We start from the raw sequence: 24,655 nt of genomic DNA, 5'->3' as shown, positions 1-24,655 counted from the left end.
CTAAATATTTAAAAAAAAGTTAGGATAAACCTTATGTTATTTTTATTTTGACATATCACAAAGACTAATCTTGTTTCACATATTGTGATCATTGGACGTAGGGTACTCTCTTCTTTTTACCACTTTGTTTGATGCCCACAGCCTGCCTAACTTTCTATGTCTTTTAGCACATGAGGCTCTGTTATGTTTACCTAAGAGAAAAAAAAGCTTCTCCTTTTGAACTATATGGAAAAAGAATCTTGATTGCACTAGCTTGTTTTATATCATCATTGATATCAACTTGTATGACGGGTCGCACAAAGGGTCGTCAGGCGTCGACGCTACTGAGGACCCGTTTTCGAGAGGGACCCGAAATTTAATTTACATTTAGAGATGACTGATGAACACGTTTTTTTATGTATATAACTAAACATGCACAAACTGGTTAATTGGCTAGACCGGCTAATCGGGTCTGGTACTTACCGGTTTTCAAGCACAAAAATCCTAGTTGGTATAACTGGTTTTGGGCATAACTGAACTGGTTAACCATTACATAACTGGAAAAAAACGGTTTAACAAAATATTCAAAAAAAATCTAAAATCTGTTTCGGTTAACCAGTATCTAGGCCAAAATGTATTAACCGGTTACTAGCCGCCAGTTCTTTCCGAGATACAAAAATATATAAGCTATTTTTTAAAACTAAAAGGCCTAAATACGACAATAAACCATTTATCAAGCCCATATTTTCTTTTTCAAAAAGGCGGTTTTTTAAAATATTTTATAAATAAAAAACCAGCAATCTGCTCTCAGGTGTGCTTAGATCACAATTATCGTTGATTTTTGCTAGAAGAAAAATAAATATAATGGTCTCTTTTGTTACTCGCTTGAGACATCTGAAATCTCAAAACGTTAGTGAAGAAAAATAAAATACATCCATGTCATATTGTACACATTGAAAACAAAAGATATCAAATGTTTGTACCGCGATTGAAGTTCTAGATTAGTAACCGTTTAGTTAAGCAAGTCATCTAGGGGGGCGTTTGTGGTTCATTATTTAAGCCTCTTTAAGACTTGTTGCCGTAAGTCATAACTTACAAAAGTGTAACTTATGGCCGTCACAACTTTGAAATTATTCAAACACTATAAAACATCACCCCTAAAACACGGTGTATCAAGCTCTCTAGTTTATGGAGTTTAGCATGTTTTGTTCTTCATCTAATTTTCGGTCAGTATGAGGTTAGAATGGTATCAAGCGGTACATGAAGTAAAGCCGAATGTGCAATGTGAGTGGGTTGCGAATTGCTATGAAACAATCATACATGATGTTTCACAAACAAGTAAAATATTTGTCGAAATTTGATACAAACATAAAAACAAAAAAGATGCACAAAATTAAATAAAAAATACAATAAAACAAATCCCAAATTTCATAAATTATCCATTTCATAAAAACCCGACGTCTCAAACAAACGGCAGAGGTACAAGTATAACGATGACAAAACAACGTAACCCAAAACGTTCAAAATTTCATGAGAATGTCTAAACCCGAAAAGTAACATAGTTTCAAAAACAAGAAATAACTTATCTCTTCTTTGACACACCAACAGTCTTTCCTCTACGGCCAGTGGTTTTGGTGTGCTGTCCACGCACACGGAGACCCCAGTAATGACGAAGACCACGATGGTTCCTGAATGTAAACAAGTACAAAAACATTTACATATGATGCATAAAAACAAACACAAAAATTGACTTGTTCAAATAGAAAATATAAGACGAACCTGATCTTCTTCAAACGTTCAAGGTCATCTCTCAACTTCATGTCAAGAGCATTTGAAGTGACTTGTGAGTACTTCCCATCCTTGTAATCTTTCTTCCTGTTCAAAAACCAATCTGGGATTTTGAATTGGCGTGGGTTAGCCACAATGGTCATCAGGTTATCAATCTCAGCGCTTGAAAGTTCTCCAGCCCTGTAAAAATGAATGTTCAAAAAAACTTAATTTCTGTAAAAAAAATATGATAAAAAATGTCTCATTATAAAAAAAATATAATTTCATAAAAAGTATTTGATAAACACACCACATATTAATGTGGTGCATCATATTATGCAAACATACGCCAGAAAAGTAACAGTCTAAAAATCTATGCAGTCGATATCGCCGATATATCAACAATATATCAGTGATATATCGGTTATCGGTCCATTGGCGATATATAAATCAAAATAATGGTTCAGAATATCAGTACCAATAATATCGACGATATTGACCGATATAGGACTATATTTGACCAATATATCACCAATTTTCTTGATATCAGTGTTTAAAATCTTAATTATTAACTTTTAGTGTTCAATGTTAGTGTTTTACGTCTTAATCAATTCTTACTTGCTACGATTGTTAGTGTTTTTCAATTTGCAAAAGGTTAATTTGTTAATGGTAGGAGACTATACTGAATTATTAGTATTAAATTGCTATATATATGAATTTTACATGACATTAAAATATACCGATATCCCACCGATATCTCACTGCGATAATCGATATCTCATATAACGGTCCTTAAACGATATCCGATATTTTTCCGCATTAACTGCTTAGCTAAAGATGCACCACTATTAGAAAAGTAACGAAAGATTAACAACATGTTAAAAGTTCATGAATCATTCACAAAAAAACAACTAGAAGTGCAAACAAGACTAAGCATCAAATAAAGCTCGTTTAGTTTTCAAGCTCGAGCTTTAAACCACTATGTATTGATATCAAGTCCAGCTTTGGCTTGTTTAAGGTAATGCAAATGAGCTCAAGCACCACCTTGGCCAATTTTAAGTTTTAAAAAAAATTATTACTAAAAATAAAATTGTAAAATTGTATATAAATTAGTTATGTACTAAGCAGTAATGAGAAAAAATATCAAATATCGGTCGAGGACCGATATTGGAAATATTGGTAACTTTAATATTGTGCAGAATTTATATATGGAGAAAAAGGATACCATGAATTTTATTTAGTGCTGCTGTTTCTGTACAATTTTCTATCAATGTTTTATTTATGATTGAAAAAAAAATTCTTCATTCGTTCACGGTACATATCATTTTAAAAGGGAAAATACATAATGAGTTCAAGCACTGCCTTGGCCCATTTTAAGTTTTTATAAAAACTTATACAGACAAATATTATTGTAAAATTGTATAAAAATTGGTTATGTACTAAAAGGGTGTTTGGCCTAGCTTATATTTTTTTGGCTTATGCTTATATTTAAAAGTAGCTTATTGCTTATTTTCTATTATTTGGTAAGTTATTTTTAAATGTTTGGATTAGCTTATATTCTACAAGTTAATTATGCGTCTTAATAAGTTGTTAAATCCACCATTCTTTGATTTTCTACAGTAACAAGTTGCTTCAATAATTATTAATCCACCACCATTTGAAGTCAAATGAGTAATTTACACCCTCACACAAATAAGCTTCTTCAAATAAGCTAAAAAACCATCTTCAAATAAGCTTCTTTAGAGTATATAAGCTAATAAGCATAAGCTTAAAAAGCTAAACCAAACACCAAGTTAAGCTTATTTTGTTAAAAAAAGCTAAAAAGATATAAACTTTGTTAAAAACGCTAGCCAAAACACCCCCTTAATGTTTCAAACATAAATGTGTGTGTGTGTATATATATATTATGATAGATATTGTTTAACTAATAAGTAAAATTTGAGCTAAACGCAGGCTTGCAACTAATCTAAACTTAATAAGGGTTTAAGTAACATCAATAACCAGATCTCAACAACAAATACAGTACAAAATAATAATAATAATAATAATAATAATAATTAGGCTACTACATACCTCTTGTTCATGTCGACGTCAGCCTTCTTGCAGACAATATTAGCAAACCTGCGTCCAATACCTTTAATAGAAGTCATGGCGAACATAATCTTCTGCTTGCCGTCAACGTTGGTGTTCTGGACACGAAGAATGTGCTGAAAGTCTTCATTTGCGACGAGTGACTGCAGTAATAATAAACAAATCCCATCAACACAAACCAGTTTCAGGTAGCTGAGAGTTGAGATATTGAATGATTAATGACTCACCATGGTTGCAGGTGGTGGCGGCTGGTGCTTTGATATGTTGTATTTGTTCTGATATTATTATTATAAACCCTAGTTTCAGTGAGAGGATTATATACATCATATGAAGGCCTTGTTAAGTTACTTTACTTTGGGCCTCATTTAGTTGCCCACAATTAGTCTAATGTATGGGCCTCATTTCCTTGACTAATTAGTAATTGCTATTTACTAGAATAAAAGAACCCAGAACTGATTTTTTTATACCCAGGTTTTTAATACCCGTACATAGGATATGCATTTCAGTATCAAAACATGTACCTGAATCAAACCCGATTTGTACCCGGTAATACCTGAAAACTGGAACCGGTTCCATACCCGAAACCAAGTTTATGAAATACCCGAAAAGACCCAAAAAATACCACTAAAAAGTGCAACCTCTTAAAAAACCCAATCTCTACCCGGAAAAAAGTCTGAAAACAGAGTTTTTTCAATACTCGAAGCTGGGTATTCAAATACTCAGTTTTAGAATACATGGTTCTATACCCGACCCGAACCTGATGCATAGGGTATGGTTTTTAGAGGCATACCCGAACCCGACCCTGGTATTACCAATACCCAATTTTCCATCGCCGGTCATACCCGGAACCGTATTTGAAAAACCCGATTTGTGCACCTCTAACCAGTAGGGCTATAAATGAGCTGAACGTTCAGCGAATAGTTCATGAATCGTTCGTTAGGCAGTTCACTTATGTTTGTTCATTTAATAAATAAACGAACATTAACATGAAATTTTGTTAGATTTATTAAACAAACGAACATGAACAGAGGCCCCGTTTGTTCAATTGTGTTCGTGAATGTTCGGTAATGTGTTCATAAACGTTCGATAATGTGTTCATAAATGTTCGATATGTTGTTCATGAAAGTTTTTTGTACTTTTATTTATGTTGTCTAAACATTTTATATTCTTTAATTTATTACCCATAACATAAAATAAGATATCACATTCATACATTGTTTTTAAATTGTTCCCATTACCTTTATCAACATTCACAATTATTAACACATCGATCTCAATCTCTAGGTTCTACCGATTTTATTTGTGTTCGTGAACACACTACCTTAATGAACAAAACGAACAGAAAATCTCATTCGATAAGCGTTCGTGAACACATCTTGCATGAACCGCGGTGGACAAACAGAAGATTAATATACAACTGGACCATATGCGAACGAAAATCACAAGAACAACATCAAGAGAACTAACAATTAACAACCTACATAACATAATATTTAAAAAAAAAAACAAATATAAAAAAGGGCAACAACTTGTACAAGCATTTTATGATGTTCAAACAAACTAAACTAATATACACAACCGTCAGCATCAAGCGCGATCCCACAACTTGCTCCCAGCTAAAATCTCCTAAACGGCTAAACCATACTGCATATTAACCGAATAAACCACCAACAACTAATAAACACTCTAAAACCGAAATATTAAAAAAAAACGCATACAAGAAAAAAAGGAAAGCGTTCGATTTACCTTAAAATAAAGATCCTTGTTGCCAGCCTCTATATTTTCATATGCATAATCATACGGGTTCCAAAACAGCGTCGGATTCTGGAAACCATTTTTTGCCAGTCATTCGATAACAAAAAAAATCCTATAAATTACAAAAGAAAAATCTACAAAAAGCTGCCAGTGGTTGATTATTATTATTATTATTATTGTTGTTGTTGTTGTTAACATGCAACCATTAATATCTTATTCATCTGCTACTGAAGTCTATCTAACTGCAATAAACCTACCTGCAAGTTAACGGGCCGAATAAGAAATGGAACTGTAAACATAATAGTGCATGCAAAATACCCTTTTAATGCAAGCACCATTTAAATGATAAATTACATTTTTAGTACTAAATTATTCATTTATTAACAAAAAAAAAAATAGGCACAAAGTTTCAGGCCCAAATTCATTACTTTGGGCCATTTTTTGGCCCAAAAACTTCAAGCCCAATTAGCAAAAGCAAAACCGAAACCGAATTTTCGGTTTTTGGGTCGGTTTAAGCCCGAGAATGACCAAACCGGCCCATGCACAACCTTGTAATCATAATTATAATCATAGATATTACCATTGGTTCACGAAACGGAGTCAATGCATGACAAGGGGTTGACATTCACATATTTTGGAATCAGTTTGACCTCCAGCACTCTGGTCAACCTGAGACCTCGAGTCAGATAACTCGAATGACTTAACGCACGGTCGAGGTTCACACTGGACAGAATCATCAATAATAATATGCACATCGGTCTCAACTACAGTAGGGTCCAGATTCAGGTCAAACGTGTTTTTCAGAACCGATTCAGAAGTCAACGGAGACGGGTTGACTTTGACCACAGGAACACCGTCATCTTCAGCTTCAGCATCTAACTTTAATTCTGACAATTCAGGGTTCCCGCAAACCCCGGACTCCAAAGAACTCGGTCCAATAGTACAATCCGGAAACGACTCGGAGTCAACAGAAGTTTGACCGTCTGGAAGATTTAAGTCGCATAGGTTGTTCACACCATTTACATTTTCGAGATCCGGGCAGCTGCAACAATCAGTTAACACGGTTTCTTTTTCCATTGGTTTACAATCTGTCGCGTTTGATGAAGTTGTTTCGACTTGAGGGGTATTTTCGTCATTATGGTCGGGACTGCTGCAACCATCCATTAAAGAAACCGTTTCTTCCTTTCGTTCATAAACAATACTATCTTCAACGACCCCTGTAAACATTTGATCACACGGTTTCAGAATCAAAAGTTTGTTGTTCAAAAAAAGATTGAAAAAACAAATATTCACGAGTACCTGCAGGTGAAGTATGACATGCTGCCACGTCAGCAGACTGATTATGAACAAGCGGCTTTTTAAGCATATCTATCCCCGGAAACACTATCATGCTCATGCGTTTCATCACTTGCTTCTGTGAGTCTTCAAGTGGCATGAACCCGAACACATCGGTCCACGTTTGCAGAAGTGCGGGAATGGCAGGTATTATTAGCTCTTCCACGCCAAAAGAAGAAAGAGTCTGAAAATATTATTATAATAATATAAAAAGCTGTTATATGATTTTATTATGGAAATAATAAAATAACTGTAATTGTAATTTATTATAGGCGACATACGGATTCGATTGCATCCAAAAGGCGGCGACACATTCCTTGACGTCTGTAAATGTGTCGAGTACCGATAAAAGGCATTTCTGCTAACCGATAACCGTGTATCCTGTCATAAATAATAATTAAAATGATAAATTCTTACTATATAAACTCTTTGGTATAACATATTATAACTGGAAGTTAAAGATTGTAACCTTATGGATGCTGCTGTGATAAATTCGTCATCTTTCTCCAAAACCGCGGTTAAGAAGCTCGCATAATTCAATCGCTTGAAGTTTGACCTGAAAAATAGGTTCCAAGTATGTGTAATCATTACAATAAATAACAATTAATAGTATTAAAAATTTACCAACTCTTTTAATGGCAACTTAAATAAAGTGAACTGCTTCACATCAAACATTAAAACAAATATAGTTATTTCGAGTTTCGACGCCTACCCGCAATTATACACAACGTTACGGATGATATTGGTGCCACTTCTCTCATCAACAACTGGGACAAAACATTCATCCATTACAGAGAATGCAATGGCCAATTTGGAATTATGTTCAATTTTTAGTTGACTTTCAGGAACACTAAAATCTTGGTCGATTTCAGAACGTTTAAGTAGAGTCCATGAAAACCCGTCTTCAAGTTCGTATTTCACCCCAAGATTCGCCTGGAGGCGCTCAAAGAGCTAACAAATAAATAATAAAAATCAGATTTTTATATCATGCAACATCAATTATTATTTTCTAATTTTATAATTATAAGTTATACCTCCTGGCATTTCCTTCCGCAAAAAGGTTGTCTTTTTAAATCTTGATTTACATCTTCGGTTTCTTGAACGCACAATTGGTGGACTGTTACATTCAAAAGCTTGTAACTTTGATAGCAATATATATAGTATTATAAAGTTATTCAAGATAAGATAAATAAAGAAACGTTTTTTTCTTAATTATTATATACGATCAGTCGATCACATACATTTTTCCTCGCACAAACAGCATGAGAGCATTTGTGAGGTGATTTCATCATGCAAGTTTTCAACTTGAGGGGTAGAATCGGAAACAACTCCACAGAATTTGCATGAGCAGTATACGCAGTTCCAATCTCCCGTAGGAAAATTCTACAACACGCAAAGTCAAACGGTGGTAAAAATCTGTCTAACATGTATTCGAATGCTCACTTCGTCTTAAATCAATTAATCTAAAGAAAAAAATAACTAGTTTTAATTTTAAGAACCTCAAAAACTCCTAACAGTCAAATCATTTTATTTATTTATTTAATATATATATTTATTTAATATTATTATAGGGTAGTTTCGTCATTTATTATATGCAAGTTTGTGATTACGCATATGTAATAACCAACTTACATGTATGTAATCATATAATTACATATAATAAATGCCAAAACTACCCTCAAATAATACTAAAGTTTATAATTATTTGGAAGTACTGAAATGATCCTGATTATTACATTAACCAGTTACAAAAAATCAAAAACTTAAGAAAGCAAGAAACTTTATAATCAAATGTAAGAAATAGTAATTACTTGGACATCAAGGCAACTTTGATGAAAAGTCGAAGGGCATCCGTCACAGCAAATTAAGTCCCCGCCGTCTCCACAAATATTACATGTATCATCATTCGGGTCATCTTCTTGAATATCAACATTAAAGTTAATAATATCTGATTCCTCTTCTTTTTTCCATGAATCCAACAAACATTTTCTAACACACATTCCCGATTCCAAATACAAATCATCAAAAAACCGACCAAATTTCAAATTTCCTCCACAATGACCTACAAATTTAGTTATTCCCATAATTTCATTACAACAACCGCAACGAATCCCATCATTAGTAATAACACCCTCAGAAGACCTTTTTTGTCTTCTAGTCTTTCCATACTCAACCTTCGTTCCCGCCAAAATAACGCCCGAATCAATCATCCATGATAAAAGATTACGCTTCTTAATTACCGAAACACCCTTGTTGTCTTGTTTGTCCCCGTTCTCACGTGGCTTGAATAACATTTTCCTCTTTGACACATCTTTTGACTTCTTATTCTTACCAAGTTTCTTCTTTTTCCCGGTGACGATTTTACCCTTCTTTGCATTCTTCAATTTTTTCCTCCTTTCATGCTTGCGTACTTTACGAGGTTGTCTAAAAAGCATACTGATTTCTTCTTCGGGTATCGGTGTAAAGGCAGACGTTTCACAATCATCAGCTTCACCGTTTTCAATTTTCTGCTTTAATTTAGCATACGCTGCCGTTATTGACCAGTGTGATCTCTTACCATTAGGTTCAATATACACTGCATCTAGGTATGTTTTTTCTTGCCTTTGTCTTAAATCAACCGTCCATCCGCATTTCGAAAATAAATTTGATATTTTCTCTCTTAGTAACTGTTTCAACTGCTTCCTACCAGCTAGATTCCGAACAATTTGGTCACTATTTTCTTCAAAGTTCTCATTTTTACCAATCTTCAGACTTTTTTTAACCGACATGAGCTTCCTTTTTCTCATTTTAACCATATTTGCTGCTAAAGTTCTTGCTTCCATTTTCTTGGGTCTTCCACGACGTTCGATTTTCTTGACAATAACACCTTTACGCGGTCTTCCACGACGTTCTAGTTTTGTACTTGGTATTTCACTCAAGGGTAACGTTGTAATTTCACTCTGAAGTTTACAAGGTCTTTCCCGTTTTTTTAATTTCTTTTTCGGTTTCGTGTTTTCGCCTTCTGTAAGCGCCTTTGGAGGCCTTCCACGACGTTTTAGCATATTTATTGGTATATCACCTGATATCAAACCAAGAACCACCGTCCTGGAACCACCATCAACCGCTGCTACAACATCGCCACTAGTGGTAGCCTGAAGCTTACAAGGCTTTTCTTGCTTCTTTAATTTCTTTTTTGGTCTCTTGTTTTCTTTTTTGGTCTCATGTTTTAGCATACTCTTTGGTACATCATCTGATCGTTTTAATCCAAGAACCACTGACTTGAAACCATCATCAACAGCCACGTCACCACCACTAACCCGATCATCCTCTTTCACAACTTTCTTGGTTTTATCTCTTACGTTACATTCCGAACTCAAAGCTTCCACCTTTATCCTTTTCCTCCTTCTCTTACGTTTCAAGGCCATAACCGTAATTGTATCATCATCATCGTCATCATCATCAGCAGCAGCATCGTCATCGTCATCATCGTTTACATCATCAACAACAACAACATCAATCTTTTCTTGGTTACTTTCAACTTCCTTTAAACTCCCAACATTTTTCTTTTTCTTCCCACACCTACCTTTTTCTTCCGTAACTTTACATTCATCCAACGCTTCAAGTTCCAAACTTTCGTCTTCTTCCTTGACACCGACGTCCATTTCACTCAAATTCACAGACATTGACTCGTTTACCTCTTCCTCCTCGGTTTCCTCTTTGGGACAAGAAACATCCAAATCTTCCATAGGATCCAAAACCTCTGACCCCAAAAACAACCCTTTATCATCACTATTTAGTCCTTTCATACCCATTTCAAGATTTTCATAACAAGTATCAACCTTTTTACCATTTTTTGATTTATTAGACCGCAATGAATAACCTTTATTCTTGAAACTTTTCTGGATTTTGGGTTTTTCCCTTTTGAAAACCCTATTTGATCTCAGTTTCATCCTGACAACCTAACACAACAACAGTTAACATCAAAAACATATCTCAGTTGTTACAAACTCATGAATATTTCAAAAAAATTAGTAAGAATCTCAAGAAAGATCAGACCTCAGGGTACTTAATAACCCTACATCACAAATGCACTTTCAAATCATAAAAATTGAAACTTTATGGCAAAATTGTAAACAATTCATAAAGATGATAACAAATTCAAGAGAGATCAAACCCTATGGTTACTTCACAAATGCACTTTCAAACCATTAAAATTGAATTTTTATGGAAAATTGGAAACAATTCATGATTATCTAAAAACAAATAATAAGAAATTCAAGAAAAGATCAAGACCTATGGTTACTTCACAAATGCAGTTTCAAACCATAAAAATTGAAACTTTATAGCAAAATTGTAAGCAACTCATAATTATCTAAAGACATATGATAACAAATTCAAGAAAGACCAAACCCTATGGTTACTTCACAAATGCACTTAAAAACCATACAAATTGAAACTTTATGGAAAAATTGGAAACAATTCAAGATTATCTAAAAACAGATAATAAGAAATTCAAGAGAAGATCAAACCCTAGGGTTACTTAACATTTAACAACCCACATCACAAATGCACCATCACACCATAAAAATTGAAACTTTATAGCAAAATTGTAAACAATTCAAGATTATCTAAAAACAAATAATAGCAAATTCAAGAAAGATCAAACCCTATGGTGGGTTGGTAAATAACCCACATCACAAATGCACTTACAAACCATAAAAATTGAAACTTTATAGCAAATTTGAACATAATTCAAGATTATCAAAAACAAATAATAACCAATTCAAGAAAGATCAAACCCTATGGTGGGTTGGTAAATAACCCACATCACAAATGCAGTTTCAAACTATAAAGATTGAAACTTTACATCAAATTTGAAACAAAAACAGGTGAAATTGATGAAATTGGTACCTGAAAATGGGATCAAGAAACAGGGGATGTTGGATTTCAGTGCAGATACATTTGGTGGGTGATGAGTTTAGAGAGAGAATGAATTGGGGGTTTTAGTGAGAGAAAGAAAGAAACATTTGGGAATTTGGGAATTCTTTGTCTTTGGTGGATGGATGGATGGATGGATGGATGGATGAAATAATCAATTTTTAGGTTATGATTCTAAAATCTTTAATCTTTAATCTTTAATTTACTTAAAAGAAAAAGGGTATGAAAACAGTCTTCACCTGCAAGATGCTGTTATGTTAACAACAATTTTTATAATTTTGTGATATTCATTGTTTTCGAGCTTGGCCCGTTTTAACTTACAAAAGTCCGAGTTTGGCTCGGGAGTTGATGTTCAAGCTCAAGCTTTGTTCGGGCACGGCTCGTTTATTATTTATTGATAACTAATTAGTTTATATCATTTTTAAATATCTTTAAAGATTTTGAGAAAACCTTAAACGAGCATAAGCTCGGGTCGAGCTCGTTTGTAGTATCTTGAACGAGCCAAAGCTAGACTCGTTTTGACTTATGAGAACTCGAATTTACTTCGTGAGTCGTTTTTTTAAGCTCGGGGTCGGCTCGTTTATTATTTTTTAACTAACTTACATACATTTTTAAATATTTTTAAAGATTTTAAGAAAACCTTAAACGGGCGTAAGCTCGACTGAAGCAGGTGTGTAGTCTCTTAAACAAGCCAAAGCTCGGCTTGAGCTAGGTAGTGCCATATGAAACTAATACACAAGGTTTGTTAAGGCTTGACGAACCTAAATGATCTTCTCATGCAAGGAGCTCGGGCTCGTTAACTAAACGGGCTTTGTTTGAGGCGCATGCTCGACTCGGGCTAGATAAGGTTCAACTCGTTTACACACTTAAATTCATATGCAATGCTATTAATAATATATGACTCAAATAAAGAAGGTATTGATGGTTTTCTATCTGTTTTGCTTTGGTTTTTACTGTTTTATCTAGCATATTTAAAACTAGTTGGTTCATTTATGATTAAAAAAAAGAGTGGTTAATACTTAAGCAGTTTTTTCTGAAATTTTAAAAACAAGTATATACAAATTAGTTTGACTGCTGTTATCTATTAGTCTTATGCAGGTTATATATATAACAATAATGGTTTATTGCCATGTAAATATTGCTTTAAAATATTGGGTGATCCATTCCTCGTGGTCTGTTTGAAACATATATAATACGTTGGAAAAATAATAATAGTAATAAAAAATTGGCATGCTACTGCATATTTAAGGAATACCATGATAATATGTTTTCTGTATATTAACTCTCTAGAATAGGAAAGAAAAATGTGTGGTGGCAATTTGGTAATTATACGTTATAACATAATTAAACTATAACACGAAATATAACTGAAGTAGTTTTATACGTTAAAATTTTACAAGTTTTTTTCAATTTGTATTGTTGGCGTGATTTTTTTTATAGTTATCTCTCCCTGTAGACTTTATATCTTCAGCTCCGCTAGAAAACGTTTTACTTCTTGAAAACGATTTTTTGAATTTTTTGTGAGTTTGATGTTTTTGTTTAAATGAACATAATATAAGCTTAAGTCTTTCAACTAAGAGAATTAACAAGAATGAAGTGAAGAGTGAAAACTCATTTTTAACCATTTACTTTACAAGTAATATGTTGTATAGTTTGGTTGTCTAATGTCAAGTTAAGAATACTTCAGGGACTTGATGGAACTATTTTCGTAGCTCAAAACCTTTTAGGTGAGATATGATTAGCTGGGTAAAGTTGGAGGGCTAATCTTATCAACTTTGAAAGTTAGTTTGTTAGTAAACATTAGAGCTTGTAAAAGGGGGGAAACACGGTTTTAGGGCGCACTTTCGATTTCGTTTAATTCTTTAGTAATTCTCATCGTAATCACTTTGTTGTCAACTTAGGAATAATTTAGGGACCAGATGAAACTATTCTTATAGTTGAAATCTTTTAGGTGAGATGTGATTAGTTGGGTAAAGTTGTAGGGCTAATCATGTCAACTTTGAAATTCCGTTTGTTAGTAGACGTTAGAGCTTGTAAAAAGAGTAAAACACGGTTTTAGGGCTCACTTTTGATTTCGTTTAATTATTTAGAAATTCTCATCTTAATCACTTTGTTGTCAACTTAGGAATAATTTAGGGACAAGATGGAGCTATTCTCGTAGTTGAAACCTTTTAGGTGAGATATAATTAGTTGAATAAGTTGGAGGGCTAATCTTATCAACTTTAAAAGTCAGTTTGTTAGTACACATTAGAGCTTGTAAAAGAGGGAAGAACACTGTTTTAGGGCTCACTTTCGATTTCGTTCAATTCTTTTTCAATTCTTGTTGTAATCACTTTGTTATTTCAATTCGATAATAATACGAGTTAATTGTTCGATTAGTTAATCTTTATTGCATCCTGGTATTAGTTCTTAGCATATGTGTACTTAGGGTAAATTTAAGTTGTAACAGCTAGAAAATTAGACCCATTATAGTTAAATTTTTACACCATTTTGAAAAGAAAAAAAAGAGTCACTTTTACTATATTTATTAACATTATATATTAATTAAAGTATATAAGTCATCAAATAACTACAATCTTCTATTATTAAAGATTTCTATAATTGTTAATAACCAAAGTTAATAGTAGTTTCAAGAGTCAAATAAAGAGGAAAAAAAGAGTAAAAACAATAATTCATTATTAACAATTAAGAGAGAAACGTTTTTTCTATCAAATTCAATTATGTTAAGTTACTAAAATCTGTTTCAATCACTTTCATATTCAGTCAATGTCTTTTCTTTATCATATAAGTTGTTTGTTTCATGGGTATTCAATACATTAAATGAGACAAGGCCGTCTAATGTAGTACTATGTGTGACTTAATTCTAAACGACCGTCTGATGCTTATATATTTATCATAAATTATGTAATTTTAACAACAATACTGACTCTTGATAAGATTTGTCAATCTATGCTATTTAACAGTATCACAAGGATGGGTAAACCAAAAAGTTTTCTCAGGTGCCCGATAGACTGTGATGGACTTGAAGCCCAAAGATGTGAAGGAAATGAAATATTGGATTGGGAACCGTTATGAACAAGTCTTATTTTGTTTAGTTTTGTGGGTGTGTTTATAACTCGAATCTAGTCGTGTTTCTTTTGGTTGTGATTCATTATAATACTTGTCGATTGGTTATTTGGTTAGTTAAATAAATGGAAACCTTTGGTGATTTAAGTGTTTGATTATATAAATCATGAAGAAACTTGTACTCCAGGGTCCTACAACACCATTACACATCTAAAATAAAAACATATCTTTTACTGACTAGGCGCCACATGACTCAAGTCATCCCATTTTATAGCTCATCCACTACAGATAGCCTAACCGCCTGTAAACATTAAAACCAAATAATTTAGTCCGTTTACTTTTCCTCCATATATAGGTGGTTCAATAATTTAGTCCATAATGGACCACATATAAATAGGTTATTATTGAACTAGTCTCAAAAGCTCCAACATTTTCTTCATAATGTATACTTGAGTTTGGATGAAATTAATAAGAAATATTTATACAAAAAATACTTCTTATAACTACACTCATTTTAAATATATAAAATAAAGATATGTAATATAAAAAAACATATTTAAGTTCTTGTTAAGCAATATATATATTTTTAATAACTTAATATTTAGATTTTGATTAATTTCGATGTCCGGACTCAAAATAACAAAACTTCTCAAATATGTGAGAAACGAAAATCATATATGTAACATCCTAAAATTTTAATGTTGAATAAAGAAAGTTATGTTTAGTGATTTCGCGTTAATTTTGGATATCGAGTAAGGAGCGGATCATGGACTTGGATTAATTGAGATGGGTTAAATGAGAATGGGCCTTAGGTCCATGGGATTTAAGGGATATAAATATCCCCTAAACTCTAAAATATCTTTCATTTCACCATATTCTCTAACACTCCAAAATACACACACCACACACCAACACCGCCGCCGGCTGAGGGAAGAACCGAGCCAGATATGAGAGAGAGAGCGATTAGTTGTGATAACAAGTTAAACAAGATCCAAACAAGCTCAGAAAGGTATGATTCTTGATCTTTGAAGTTTAAAGATCCAAGTTTTATAGTGTAGATACGACCGAAAATGGTCGGGAAGCGTAGTGGGTGATGTCGAACCTTAACAAGGGTGTTGAAATCGCCAAAATACTCAAATAAAAACCAAAACAGCGGCTGATCTGGGCAACTTCGCCTGCAAAGCGATAACTTCGCCTTCAAAGCGATAGCTTCGCCTGAGGCCAAGTTCGCCTAATTGATAACTTCGCTTACGGCTAAGTTCGCCTGATGACAACTTCGCCTAGAGCTAAGTTCGCCTGAGGCTTAACTTCGCCTAAAGCCAAGTTCGCCTGATGACAACTTCGCCTAAAGCTAAGTTCGCCTAAGGTTTAACTTCGCCTAAAGCCAAGTTCGATTAGAAAATAAATTAAAAAAAAAAAAAAAAACTAATGAAAAATGTGTTAAGACAGTTAATGTAAATAAAATTTTTCCAAGCTGACCTGGCAACTCGACCCCAGCCAGGGGCTCTGCCCCTTGGACCCTGCTAGGGGCTGCCGCTCCTAGACCCCGCTGCCAGGGGCGCTGCCCCCGGACCCCCGTTCGTTGTGGGTAGTAATTAAGACTAGAAAGATGATATAAGTAGTGATAGTTAATTGATATGTATACTTGTTATACAGTCAGCCGTGCACAACTGAGGAAAGGGATTACGATTAACGGTAAACGTAACCGTGTTCAGGTGAGTTTCTAGCCCCATTTATGTGTTATGTTTTCGGGGCTGTGTGCATACTCGATATGTTTGTTAATACGCTTATCTTAAGAGATAAGTGTATGCCTTATGCGAATGATGTGATATGTATGAATGATTGCTTGATGGTACGTGAACGATCTTCGGATATTGCACGTACTGTCAGGTTGTAACGCTAAGTATAAGGTAAGTATGATATGTATGCTTATGTGTATGAATGTGATAAAGTTAATAAAAGAAGGAAAGGATGGTTGTATGGTAACGAAGAGGGAATTGAACCCAACTAATATTCGAGAACTAGGGAACCGAACCCTACTAATATTCGAGGAAAGAGGGACCGAGCCCTAATAATACTCGAGGAAAGAGGGTACCGAGCCCTAATAATACTCGAGGAAGGAGGGTACCGAGCCCTAATAATACTCGAGGAAGGAGGGTACCGAGCCCTAATAATACTCGAGGAATGTAGGGCGTAATGCTCTTTATAACGTAAGATATGAAAGTAAGTTAATACAAAAGAAAGTATGAAAGTAAGAAAGTATGAATGAAAGAATATAAGTTTATGTGTATTGTATAGTGTATGATTAACTAGAACTCACTCAGCGTAGCTGACTTTTAGTATGCACGCAGGTGAGTAGGATGAGGCAGCTCGCTTGAGGAGACGCGTGGCACTGAATAAGAGGCTGGCATCGAAAGACTCAAGACGTTTAAGTTTAATGTTTCGTTTATTTTGAAAGACAAAATGATGTTTTAAGACAAGACGTGTTTTGTTATGAAATGTTTTATGAAAGTTTTTAAATTCCGCGAATGTTTTAATTAACTCTGATATTTAGAACTGCGTTTATGAGTAAATCCAACGCTAAAGTAGGGCCACCGGTGACGGGGCCTTACAATATAGAAAAAAGGTTTCGGTTCCGTCACGCTTTACGCTACCATCTTTGGTGCCGAATAACCATATCTTAAAATGTCATGTGTAATGAGGTATTATAGGGACATATAAAGTCCCTACACTATCCCTCTAGGCACTATAGGACGTTATAAAGGCACATGTGTTACTACAACAAAGCCCGTAAGTGTCATAAAGTGTGAATGATTAGGGGGGAGGGGTTGTGGATGTGGTGGTATCACTCATCACACACCCACCCAATCAAATGGTGCCACATCACCAACCCCAAATCCATCACATGTACTGGTTTTTTACTAGAGGTGGTGGTGTGGTGTGGTGGTGTGTGATGGAATTTTTTTTGTTTTTGTTTTGTTTTTTTTTTGTAAGATTAAATGTTACAAAGATAAATAAATAAATAAAAACCGACAAAAAAATGGTTGATATAGGCCTCGTCACGTTTCCGCCAACTTAGCCGACTTTTATATCATTTTTATAGCATTCAAAAGTTCAAGGTTTAATTCGTAAATTATTCTAAATTCTGTTTAAAAGAAATGTGAGAGTTAAGGGGTTACATGTGTAAATTGTATTTAAAATATAATAATAATAATAATAATAATAATAATAATAATAATAATACTAACAAAACGCAGCACAACTCCTTCTTCCCTGTTATTTTTCCGGTGACCCATCCCTTCCGGCGATCCATCACTTCCGGCGACGGCTCCCCCTCAACGGTCATAACCACCCCCCTCCCAACGGATAAATTTCTTGGTTTCCATCCCATCTCACGCGTGACACCCATCACGCAAATATGCCCAAATTCGCGTGACAAGGGGGCGGTGGCGGTGTGGAGAAAGACACCACGCGTGATGGGAGCTCCATCACGCGGTGCCCCGTCCCCCCTTAAAGAGACATTATTTATTTTAAATATGTTTTTTTATTAAAAATGATATATTATGTGACGGAAAATACATTAGTTGGATTTTGAAATTTCTACATTCCACCTGCCATTATAGTACACTTTGATTTGTAAGAAAATGGTCCACACCTTCATCTATAATCAACCAGTAGACAACCACCATACAATGGCATACATTCAGAATCCAATTATGGACCACATGAACAATAAGTATAATTAGGGGGGTGTTAATCGTGTCACATGTTGAAATTCTTCAACCCTAACCGACCTATATATTTATGTGCCGTGTTGTGTCGACCAATTTAAATTTGTGTCTATGTTCATTTATGAATATGAATAATACCTAACGATTCAAACGATTCATATTTGTATTTTAAGTAGTTTGCGTATTTAACTTCTTAATTAACGAATTTGGGTTTACATATTTGGCTCGTGATTAGAGTAAATGATTGGAAATATTCATAGAATTGACAAAACTAATAAAATAAAAATGTTAAAAGTGAATAGTAGATAAAAAATGCTCAAAAAGAAAATTATTTTTCTTTTTTCAAAAGTTGACATTTATATGAAAAAATAAAAAAAACGTTATAATTTAACATCTTTCATGTCTAAAATTGAAAAATTAACCTCCAAAAATATAAGCAGTTTAAAACGTCAACCCACTTTTAAACAAGATTTTAAGCAATTGTGTGAGGATTTGCTGCTCTAAAGTATAAACAATAAGCCAACAATGCAATTTGGTCAAGTAAACCAAGCTAATCAAAAATTTTGGTTGAGCCACGTTAAACAAAGGTATCAAAACGAGCCAAGGTTTAGCTCGTCAATCTTGAGCAATGCTTTTAAAACTGAATACGGTATCAAATTGTTAACTGGTTTCAAATCTGAAGACAAACACTTGCTAATATACATACGCAAACACACACGATTGCGGTTTTGAGAAAACGGGTCATAGCATAAATTTTTTTTAGTATGGACCGAGTCAAGACAAAAGTCTCCACCGTTAACGTTAGCAAACAGAAATCCAAATAACCATCCAAAATTAAACAAACAGTCGAACAAAAATTACAGACAATGTTTTTGCCATCTGAGTCTCTAACAAAAATCCGGTTCACGTCAACATAGCAATAACCGATAAACGTTTAAAAAAGATGTAACAAAACGCTGAAAAAACGCAACAAAACCTCTCAAAGCTTACTTCTTCTTCTTGGCAGCATCTCCAGCCTTGGTCTGCACAATCAGATAAAGTATAAATATTGATAAATCTTGAATAATATTAATATTATAAAAAAAATAATTAATTATTTACCTTCTTTACACCTCTAATCTTCTTTGCCCTGTTCTTCCTTTCCTTCAACTGCTTCCTTGACTTCTCATCCTTCGTATCCAAACCATTCTACATAAAACCGAAAACTAATTAAAAAACTAAAAACAAACAAAAAAACGATAACAAATTAAAAACACAAACATAAAAAGAAAAAAGTAAAGATGGTTAGTAATTAGTTACCCTGATAAGCCTGTATTTCGGCTCGTATTTCTTTGCGTTTTCAACTGAGTCGTAAATCAATCCGAAACCAGTTGATTTACCGCCACCAAAGTGAGTTCTGAACTTGAATACGAAAATGGCATTTGGATCTTTGACCTCATACATCCTTGCCAACTTTTCTTTCAGTTCAGCCTTTATAAAGCAGTTTAACAAAACATAAAAACAAAGTTAATTATATAACCGAAGCACGTATTGTAATTTGTAACAGATTGGTAGTTGAAGAGTGTTGAACCTTGGAAACGTTGGGTCTTCCGGGATGAAGCACATCAATAACCTAAATTAACATAACAAATGCCGTCGTCATTATTATCTAAATGATGCGTTGAAACGAGGATTACAATTGAATTACTGAAAATAAAAGCAAGTGTTTTGAAATATGAACTCACGAATTGCTTCCTGGAAAGAAGTCTGTTAGTCATAAACTTCCTGGTTCGGATAGTAACTGCCTTGGCGTCCGCCATGTTCACTGTTGAATCATAGAATAAAAACACTAAAATTTAAGAACAGTGTCGCGGATTTGGTTGTTAACAAACAATGAATATACTAGTAAAATTCAACATGCATAACAAGATTAACTAATCGGTTCTTCAAAGCTATATCTTGCGCATTCAACAAACCAAAGTTACCAAACCATACCAAACAAGACCTTGTTCATGTTCATCCGTTAAAATTTTATCAAACCACCAAAACGGTTCACAAACACCTGACCAAACGACATTCTTGTTCGTGTTTATTTAATCAATAACCAAAAATGGTCAGTGTCAACGGTTTGTCAGAATGTTTTCTTTAACATTCTTATTCGTATGTTAACTTACATACAAACTAATTAGTTAAACTTATTCACAATACTCCTTTAGTTTTACAGTTAATAGCTTAGCTTAAACCTATATGATAAAATTAGAAAAATCATTAAAAAATTATAAAAAAACCTTTAATGAGCAAACACTAACAAACATAAATAGACGTAATTACGTAAACAAACACCTTATAAAACGTTCACAACCACAGTTACTCGAACAAAATCACTGAAACGTTTGGCTCATTTACAGCCCTATTAATATCAACATTCTATAAATCAGAACAACCTTCAGCTGGATAAAGCTTAAATTGAGCTTTAACAAACCCCGAGCAACCGACAAACCTATAAATCTAGATCAAAAATCGTCGATCAGCAATTATGAAGTTAACTAAGTATGGTGCAAACGCGCCGGGCCGGCTCGGCTTGTTTCAAGGTCTATTTTAAAAGCTCGAGCTCAACTCGTGAGTAGATTTTCAAGCTCGAGCTCGGCTCGTTTACTATTTATTAATTTTTTTTTTATTTTTGAATATTTTTGTATATATATTTTTTAAGTTATAATTTTATGTATAACATAATATATATTATTTAGTTAATTTTTATTTTTTTTTTCATAATATTATATATACTAATTATTAATTATTAAATTTATATTTTAAAAAATTATATAAATTACAAGCTAGTTTAGGCTCGCGAGGTGGCTCGAGCTCCTTATATTCGCTAATGGTTACTCAAAATTTTGTGTTTTTTTAATACTCATACTCATATATTAATTTAGAATATAAACTAAGCAACAAACATAAACGAGAACTCAATTTACAGCCATATTAATATCAATCATCAATATTCTATAAATCAGAAACACCTTCAGCTGAATAAAGCTCAAATTGAATTTAAACAAACCCTAGCAACTAACAAACCTATAAATCTAGATCCAAAACCGTTAATCAACGGGTATAAAGTTAACTAACACTAATATAATAATATCAGTTAACTAACTGATGTAATTGTTTAAATGATTAGTAAAAGTTTGTACGGAATAAATGAACCTGCTGTTAGCTGCACCGATGGACTGCGGCGGCACTGCTTCTGATGTGAGTAATTGGATTGGAAGTGATGAAACCCTAATACAGAACATGATGATGATATGTAAATGAATGTGTAAAATGGGCCTATTTAGTGGGCTGGGCTATATCATTATCTCTTAGTAAGTTGTTTCTTTTTGGGCTGCATTAGAGGACAGAGGTGCATAGATCCTGTATTTTCATGAACTGACCGCCAAACCGGAACCAGATAGGAATCGATTTCAGGTAGAGGTGTACGAAACTGGTTGGGTCAAACCATGGTCAACACCGGTTTGACTCAAACCGGTTCGGTTTAGGATCATGAAAGTTCGAACTAGTCCAAATCGATTTGGTCCGGTTTTAAAACCGACTTGGTGATGTAACGGCATGTTGGGTCGGTTTGAGTCCCGGTTTGGCTATAACCGGTTTTTTATGCATCTCTAATTTCGGGTATGGTTAATAAAAGTCAAAAAACGGGTCAGGTAGGAACCGGTTCCATGTATGGTCAGGTTTTGGCCCGGCCATGTCCGGGTTTTGAGTGGGTAAAGATGGAATTGGTTCCGGCAGGTCTGGGTATGATTTTTTTAAGAACCCGAAACCTGGTCCCAACCCGCTGGCCGGGTACAACTGGGTCCGGTTTCTGATGGGGTCCAAAACTGGGGCTTTTGCCCACCTCTAAGTTGGATGACACGTAAAAAATAGGCACATGTTTGAGCCGTAAAACCGAGCCTCATATACATTTGTAAAATCATGTTCTATATTACGCCCAATACCTATTAAGTATGTGTCGATAGTTACTTGTCGGATATAGAGCGTACCCATTAACTTGTTAAAAGATGTTGGTTGGGATCGCTAATTACATAATTTTACTACTTTATTTTTCTGTTGTTTTATTACACAAATAAATTAGAATTATGAAAATTAAAACTTAGTTAAACAGTAGATTGTTTAATCATCAGGAACACAAGAAAATAAAAATAAAATTATTTAAAATATTTACGTGTGTGTATGTTTTAGGTAATCAGATCATCCTATAACGACACCATCTCATGCCCACAATTTTTCAAACAAACCAAAATCTATTGTCCCTTAGTTGTTTCGAATGCTTCGGGTTTGCCAACAAGTATTAGTCATCCCTAAAGCAAACAAGTATTAACTAACTTCCTATCATAATTAACTTAAATTTATAATTAATTATAAAAGTGTTAATAAAACGTAATATAGGGCATAAATGCGTCCTCGAACGATAATTAAATTCGATAGATATAATACATTTACCATATTTGCCTATTATAAAATTAATCAAATTGGTATCCAACCGACGACGATAAGTAACAATTAATCGGGTGATAATGAACGTTAAATTGTTAAAACTCTTTTAAGGGGAATAAAAACCTTATCCCAACTTAACTGTATGATCTTAGAATAATAACGTAACTTTGTCTTTATTAAAAAAATTCATCTGTTGTTATAGTATATCGTACGCACATATAGCTTGATAAAAAAAATTAAATCTCGAATGGTTTTGTGGTCAAATATGTTTTTTTTTTTTCAAAATAGTAACATATGATAGGTTTGGTATATGATCAAAACATTGAAAAAATGTGATGGTAAAACTAATTTAATAATTTTGGTTATTTAGAAAGGACGTGTGGTAGCTTTCAATAATTAAACAAGGCAAATGCTATGCATGTGGCCAGTTTGGAATTCATTGTGTTGTTTCATAGACCAAACAGAAGATGTATCAATCAAGCACATTTATGGAGGTGGACAATAGAGACACTACAGTCTACAAACAATAGGCTTAAATCTCTAAAATGCACACACTTTGGTTCAAAATATATATAATGTGGTTAGTTTGTAAAAATAGAAGATTTTAGTGGGTGTCTTCGTTGGTGAAGAGGTAGGTCCCAGCAGAGCCGAGTTGGACCCGCAAGACTCACCTTCGACAGGAACGTCTGCGCGGTTGGACCCGCAAGACTCACCTTAAACAGGGACGTCTGCGCAGTTGGACCCGTAAGACTCCTCGAAGAGGGACGTCTGCGCAGTTGAACTCGCAAGACTCCTTAGAAGAGACGTCTGCGCAAAGACCAACTGGATCCGCAGGACCAACCATGCTCAGAGACGCGACGTCCTTACGCGCAGTACGCTAGCTGCTCCCGCAGGAAACGCCCCCCAATGGTCGACGTACTCCGCCTGTTCCCACAGCTACGGATACTAGCCATCAGGGAAGGCTACCCGCACAGCAAGGCTACACGCACAAGGCACTAACTCTCAAATAATTCAGTAATGTCACCTGAAGAGGGAATGAGCAAGCCGAGAATACTCCCGCCCAAATGAGCCAGTCCGTACATTACTGGAGGATCTTTTGTACTGTACCTGCCAAGGTATGGACAAAAGATCTGACCAAAGCTGCGACAGCTCACTGTGATAAAGGAATAGTACACAGCCGGCCTGGTCACTATCAGCCGCTGCCTACTCACCAACCCCTGTCACTATCAGCCGCTGCCTACTCACCAACCCCTGTCGTAGCACGTGCATAGCCTGCAGTTGGTAGGAAAGGAATAGTACACAGTCGGCCTGGTCACTATCAGCCGCTACCTATCCACCAACCACCAGCATGGCACGTGCGTAGCACACAGTTGGTAGAACAGGAATACTATTCAGCCGGCTGTACCTGCTTGGAAACCTACCTTCGGCTATAAATACTCCAACACCTTGGAACGGTATTATCATCTTATCTCATACCATCATATCTTCTCTCTAGCTATTTCTCTTAATATACACTTATATTCAAGAGCAATCTAGTCTGATTC

General features: G+C 34.5%; 3 protein-coding genes across 6 annotated transcripts; all 3 read right to left on the bottom strand.

The window, feature by feature from the left end:
* Window positions 1-1,408: 1,408 nt before the first annotated feature.
* Window positions 1,409-5,930, bottom strand: LOC143596381 (small ribosomal subunit protein uS13z/uS13y/uS13x-like). The gene is made up of 7 exons (XM_077075167.1): window positions 5,850-5,930; window positions 5,607-5,661; window positions 5,412-5,481; window positions 5,159-5,314; window positions 3,820-4,029; window positions 1,759-1,947; window positions 1,409-1,667 (listed from the first exon to the last, which is right to left on the bottom strand). The coding sequence occupies exons 1-7, from the start codon at window positions 5,928-5,930 to the stop codon at window positions 1,562-1,564; spliced, it is 867 nt and encodes a 288-aa protein (XP_076931282.1). The 3' UTR covers window positions 1,409-1,561.
* LOC143596391 (uncharacterized) lies at window positions 5,186-11,973 on the bottom strand. 4 transcript variants are annotated; one of them, XR_013146699.1, is made up of 12 exons: window positions 11,818-11,973; window positions 8,739-10,865; window positions 8,169-8,310; window positions 7,962-8,044; window positions 7,640-7,878; window positions 7,397-7,483; window positions 7,209-7,308; window positions 6,892-7,111; window positions 6,173-6,809; window positions 5,796-5,849; window positions 5,584-5,704; window positions 5,186-5,481 (listed from the first exon to the last, which is right to left on the bottom strand). XR_013146699.1 is itself a non-coding variant. In XM_077075176.1 (10 exons), the coding sequence occupies exons 2-9, from the start codon at window positions 10,854-10,856 to the stop codon at window positions 6,193-6,195; spliced, it is 3,606 nt and encodes a 1,201-aa protein (XP_076931291.1). In that variant the 5' UTR covers window positions 10,857-10,865; window positions 11,818-11,973; the 3' UTR covers window positions 5,186-5,481; window positions 6,173-6,192. The 4 variants fall into 4 exon arrangements, 1 of the variants encoding a protein (XP_076931291.1); XR_013146700.1 differs by having other exon boundaries at window positions 8,739-10,857; XR_013146701.1 differs by lacking the exon at window positions 5,796-5,849 and having other exon boundaries at window positions 5,584-5,661.
* A 7,542-nt stretch (window positions 11,974-19,515) lies between these two features.
* LOC143596384 (small ribosomal subunit protein eS24z-like) lies at window positions 19,516-20,469 on the bottom strand. Its single transcript, XM_077075171.1, has 5 exons — window positions 20,366-20,469; window positions 20,212-20,253; window positions 19,941-20,111; window positions 19,743-19,829; window positions 19,516-19,663 (listed from the first exon to the last, which is right to left on the bottom strand). Exons 1-5 carry the CDS (start codon window positions 20,438-20,440, stop codon window positions 19,628-19,630), a joined length of 411 nt encoding a protein of 136 aa, XP_076931286.1. The 5' UTR covers window positions 20,441-20,469; the 3' UTR covers window positions 19,516-19,627.
* Window positions 20,470-24,655: the final 4,186 nt, after the last annotated feature.

Source organism: Bidens hawaiensis, unplaced genomic scaffold, assembly GCF_021521415.1.
Source record: "Bidens hawaiensis isolate Kalapana, Puna unplaced genomic scaffold, B.hawaiensis_p1.1 tig00046324_1, whole genome shotgun sequence".
Taxonomy (NCBI): domain Eukaryota; kingdom Viridiplantae; phylum Streptophyta; class Magnoliopsida; order Asterales; family Asteraceae; genus Bidens; species Bidens hawaiensis.
The sequence above is the reverse complement of the archived record's forward strand: the minus strand, read 5'-3'. Positions and strand labels throughout refer to the sequence as shown.

Excerpts from the sequence above, each read along its gene's own strand:
- LOC143596381 (XM_077075167.1), bottom strand. The coding sequence starts at position 5,930 with ATGGTGCTTGCATTAAAAGGGTATTTTGCATGCACTATTATGTTTACA. Across the intron at positions 5,315-5,411 it reads CGCTTGATGCTGACGGTTGT|GTTGTTAATTGTTAGTTCTC; the intron begins GTATATTAGTTT and ends TATGTTATGTAG. Across the intron at positions 1,668-1,758 it reads GAACGTTTGAAGAAGATCAG|GAACCATCGTGGTCTTCGTC; the intron begins GTTCGTCTTATA and ends GTTTACATTCAG.
- LOC143596384 (XM_077075171.1), bottom strand. The coding sequence starts at position 20,440 with ATGGCGGACGCCAAGGCAGTTACTATCCGAACCAGGAAGTTTATGACT. Across the intron at positions 20,254-20,365 it reads TTCTTTCCAGGAAGCAATTC|GTTATTGATGTGCTTCATCC; the intron begins GTGAGTTCATAT and ends ATGTTAATTTAG. Across the intron at positions 19,830-19,940 it reads CGAAATACAGGCTTATCAGG|AATGGTTTGGATACGAAGGA; the intron begins GTAACTAATTAC and ends GGTTTTATGTAG.
- LOC143596391 (XM_077075176.1), bottom strand. The coding sequence starts at position 10,856 with ATGAAACTGAGATCAAATAGGGTTTTCAAAAGGGAAAAACCCAAAATC. Across the intron at positions 7,484-7,639 it reads AACGTTGTGTATAATTGCGG|GTCAAACTTCAAGCGATTGA; the intron begins GTAGGCGTCGAA and ends CCTATTTTTCAG. Across the intron at positions 6,810-6,891 it reads ATGTCATACTTCACCTGCAG|GGGTCGTTGAAGATAGTATT; the intron begins GTACTCGTGAAT and ends AAATGTTTACAG.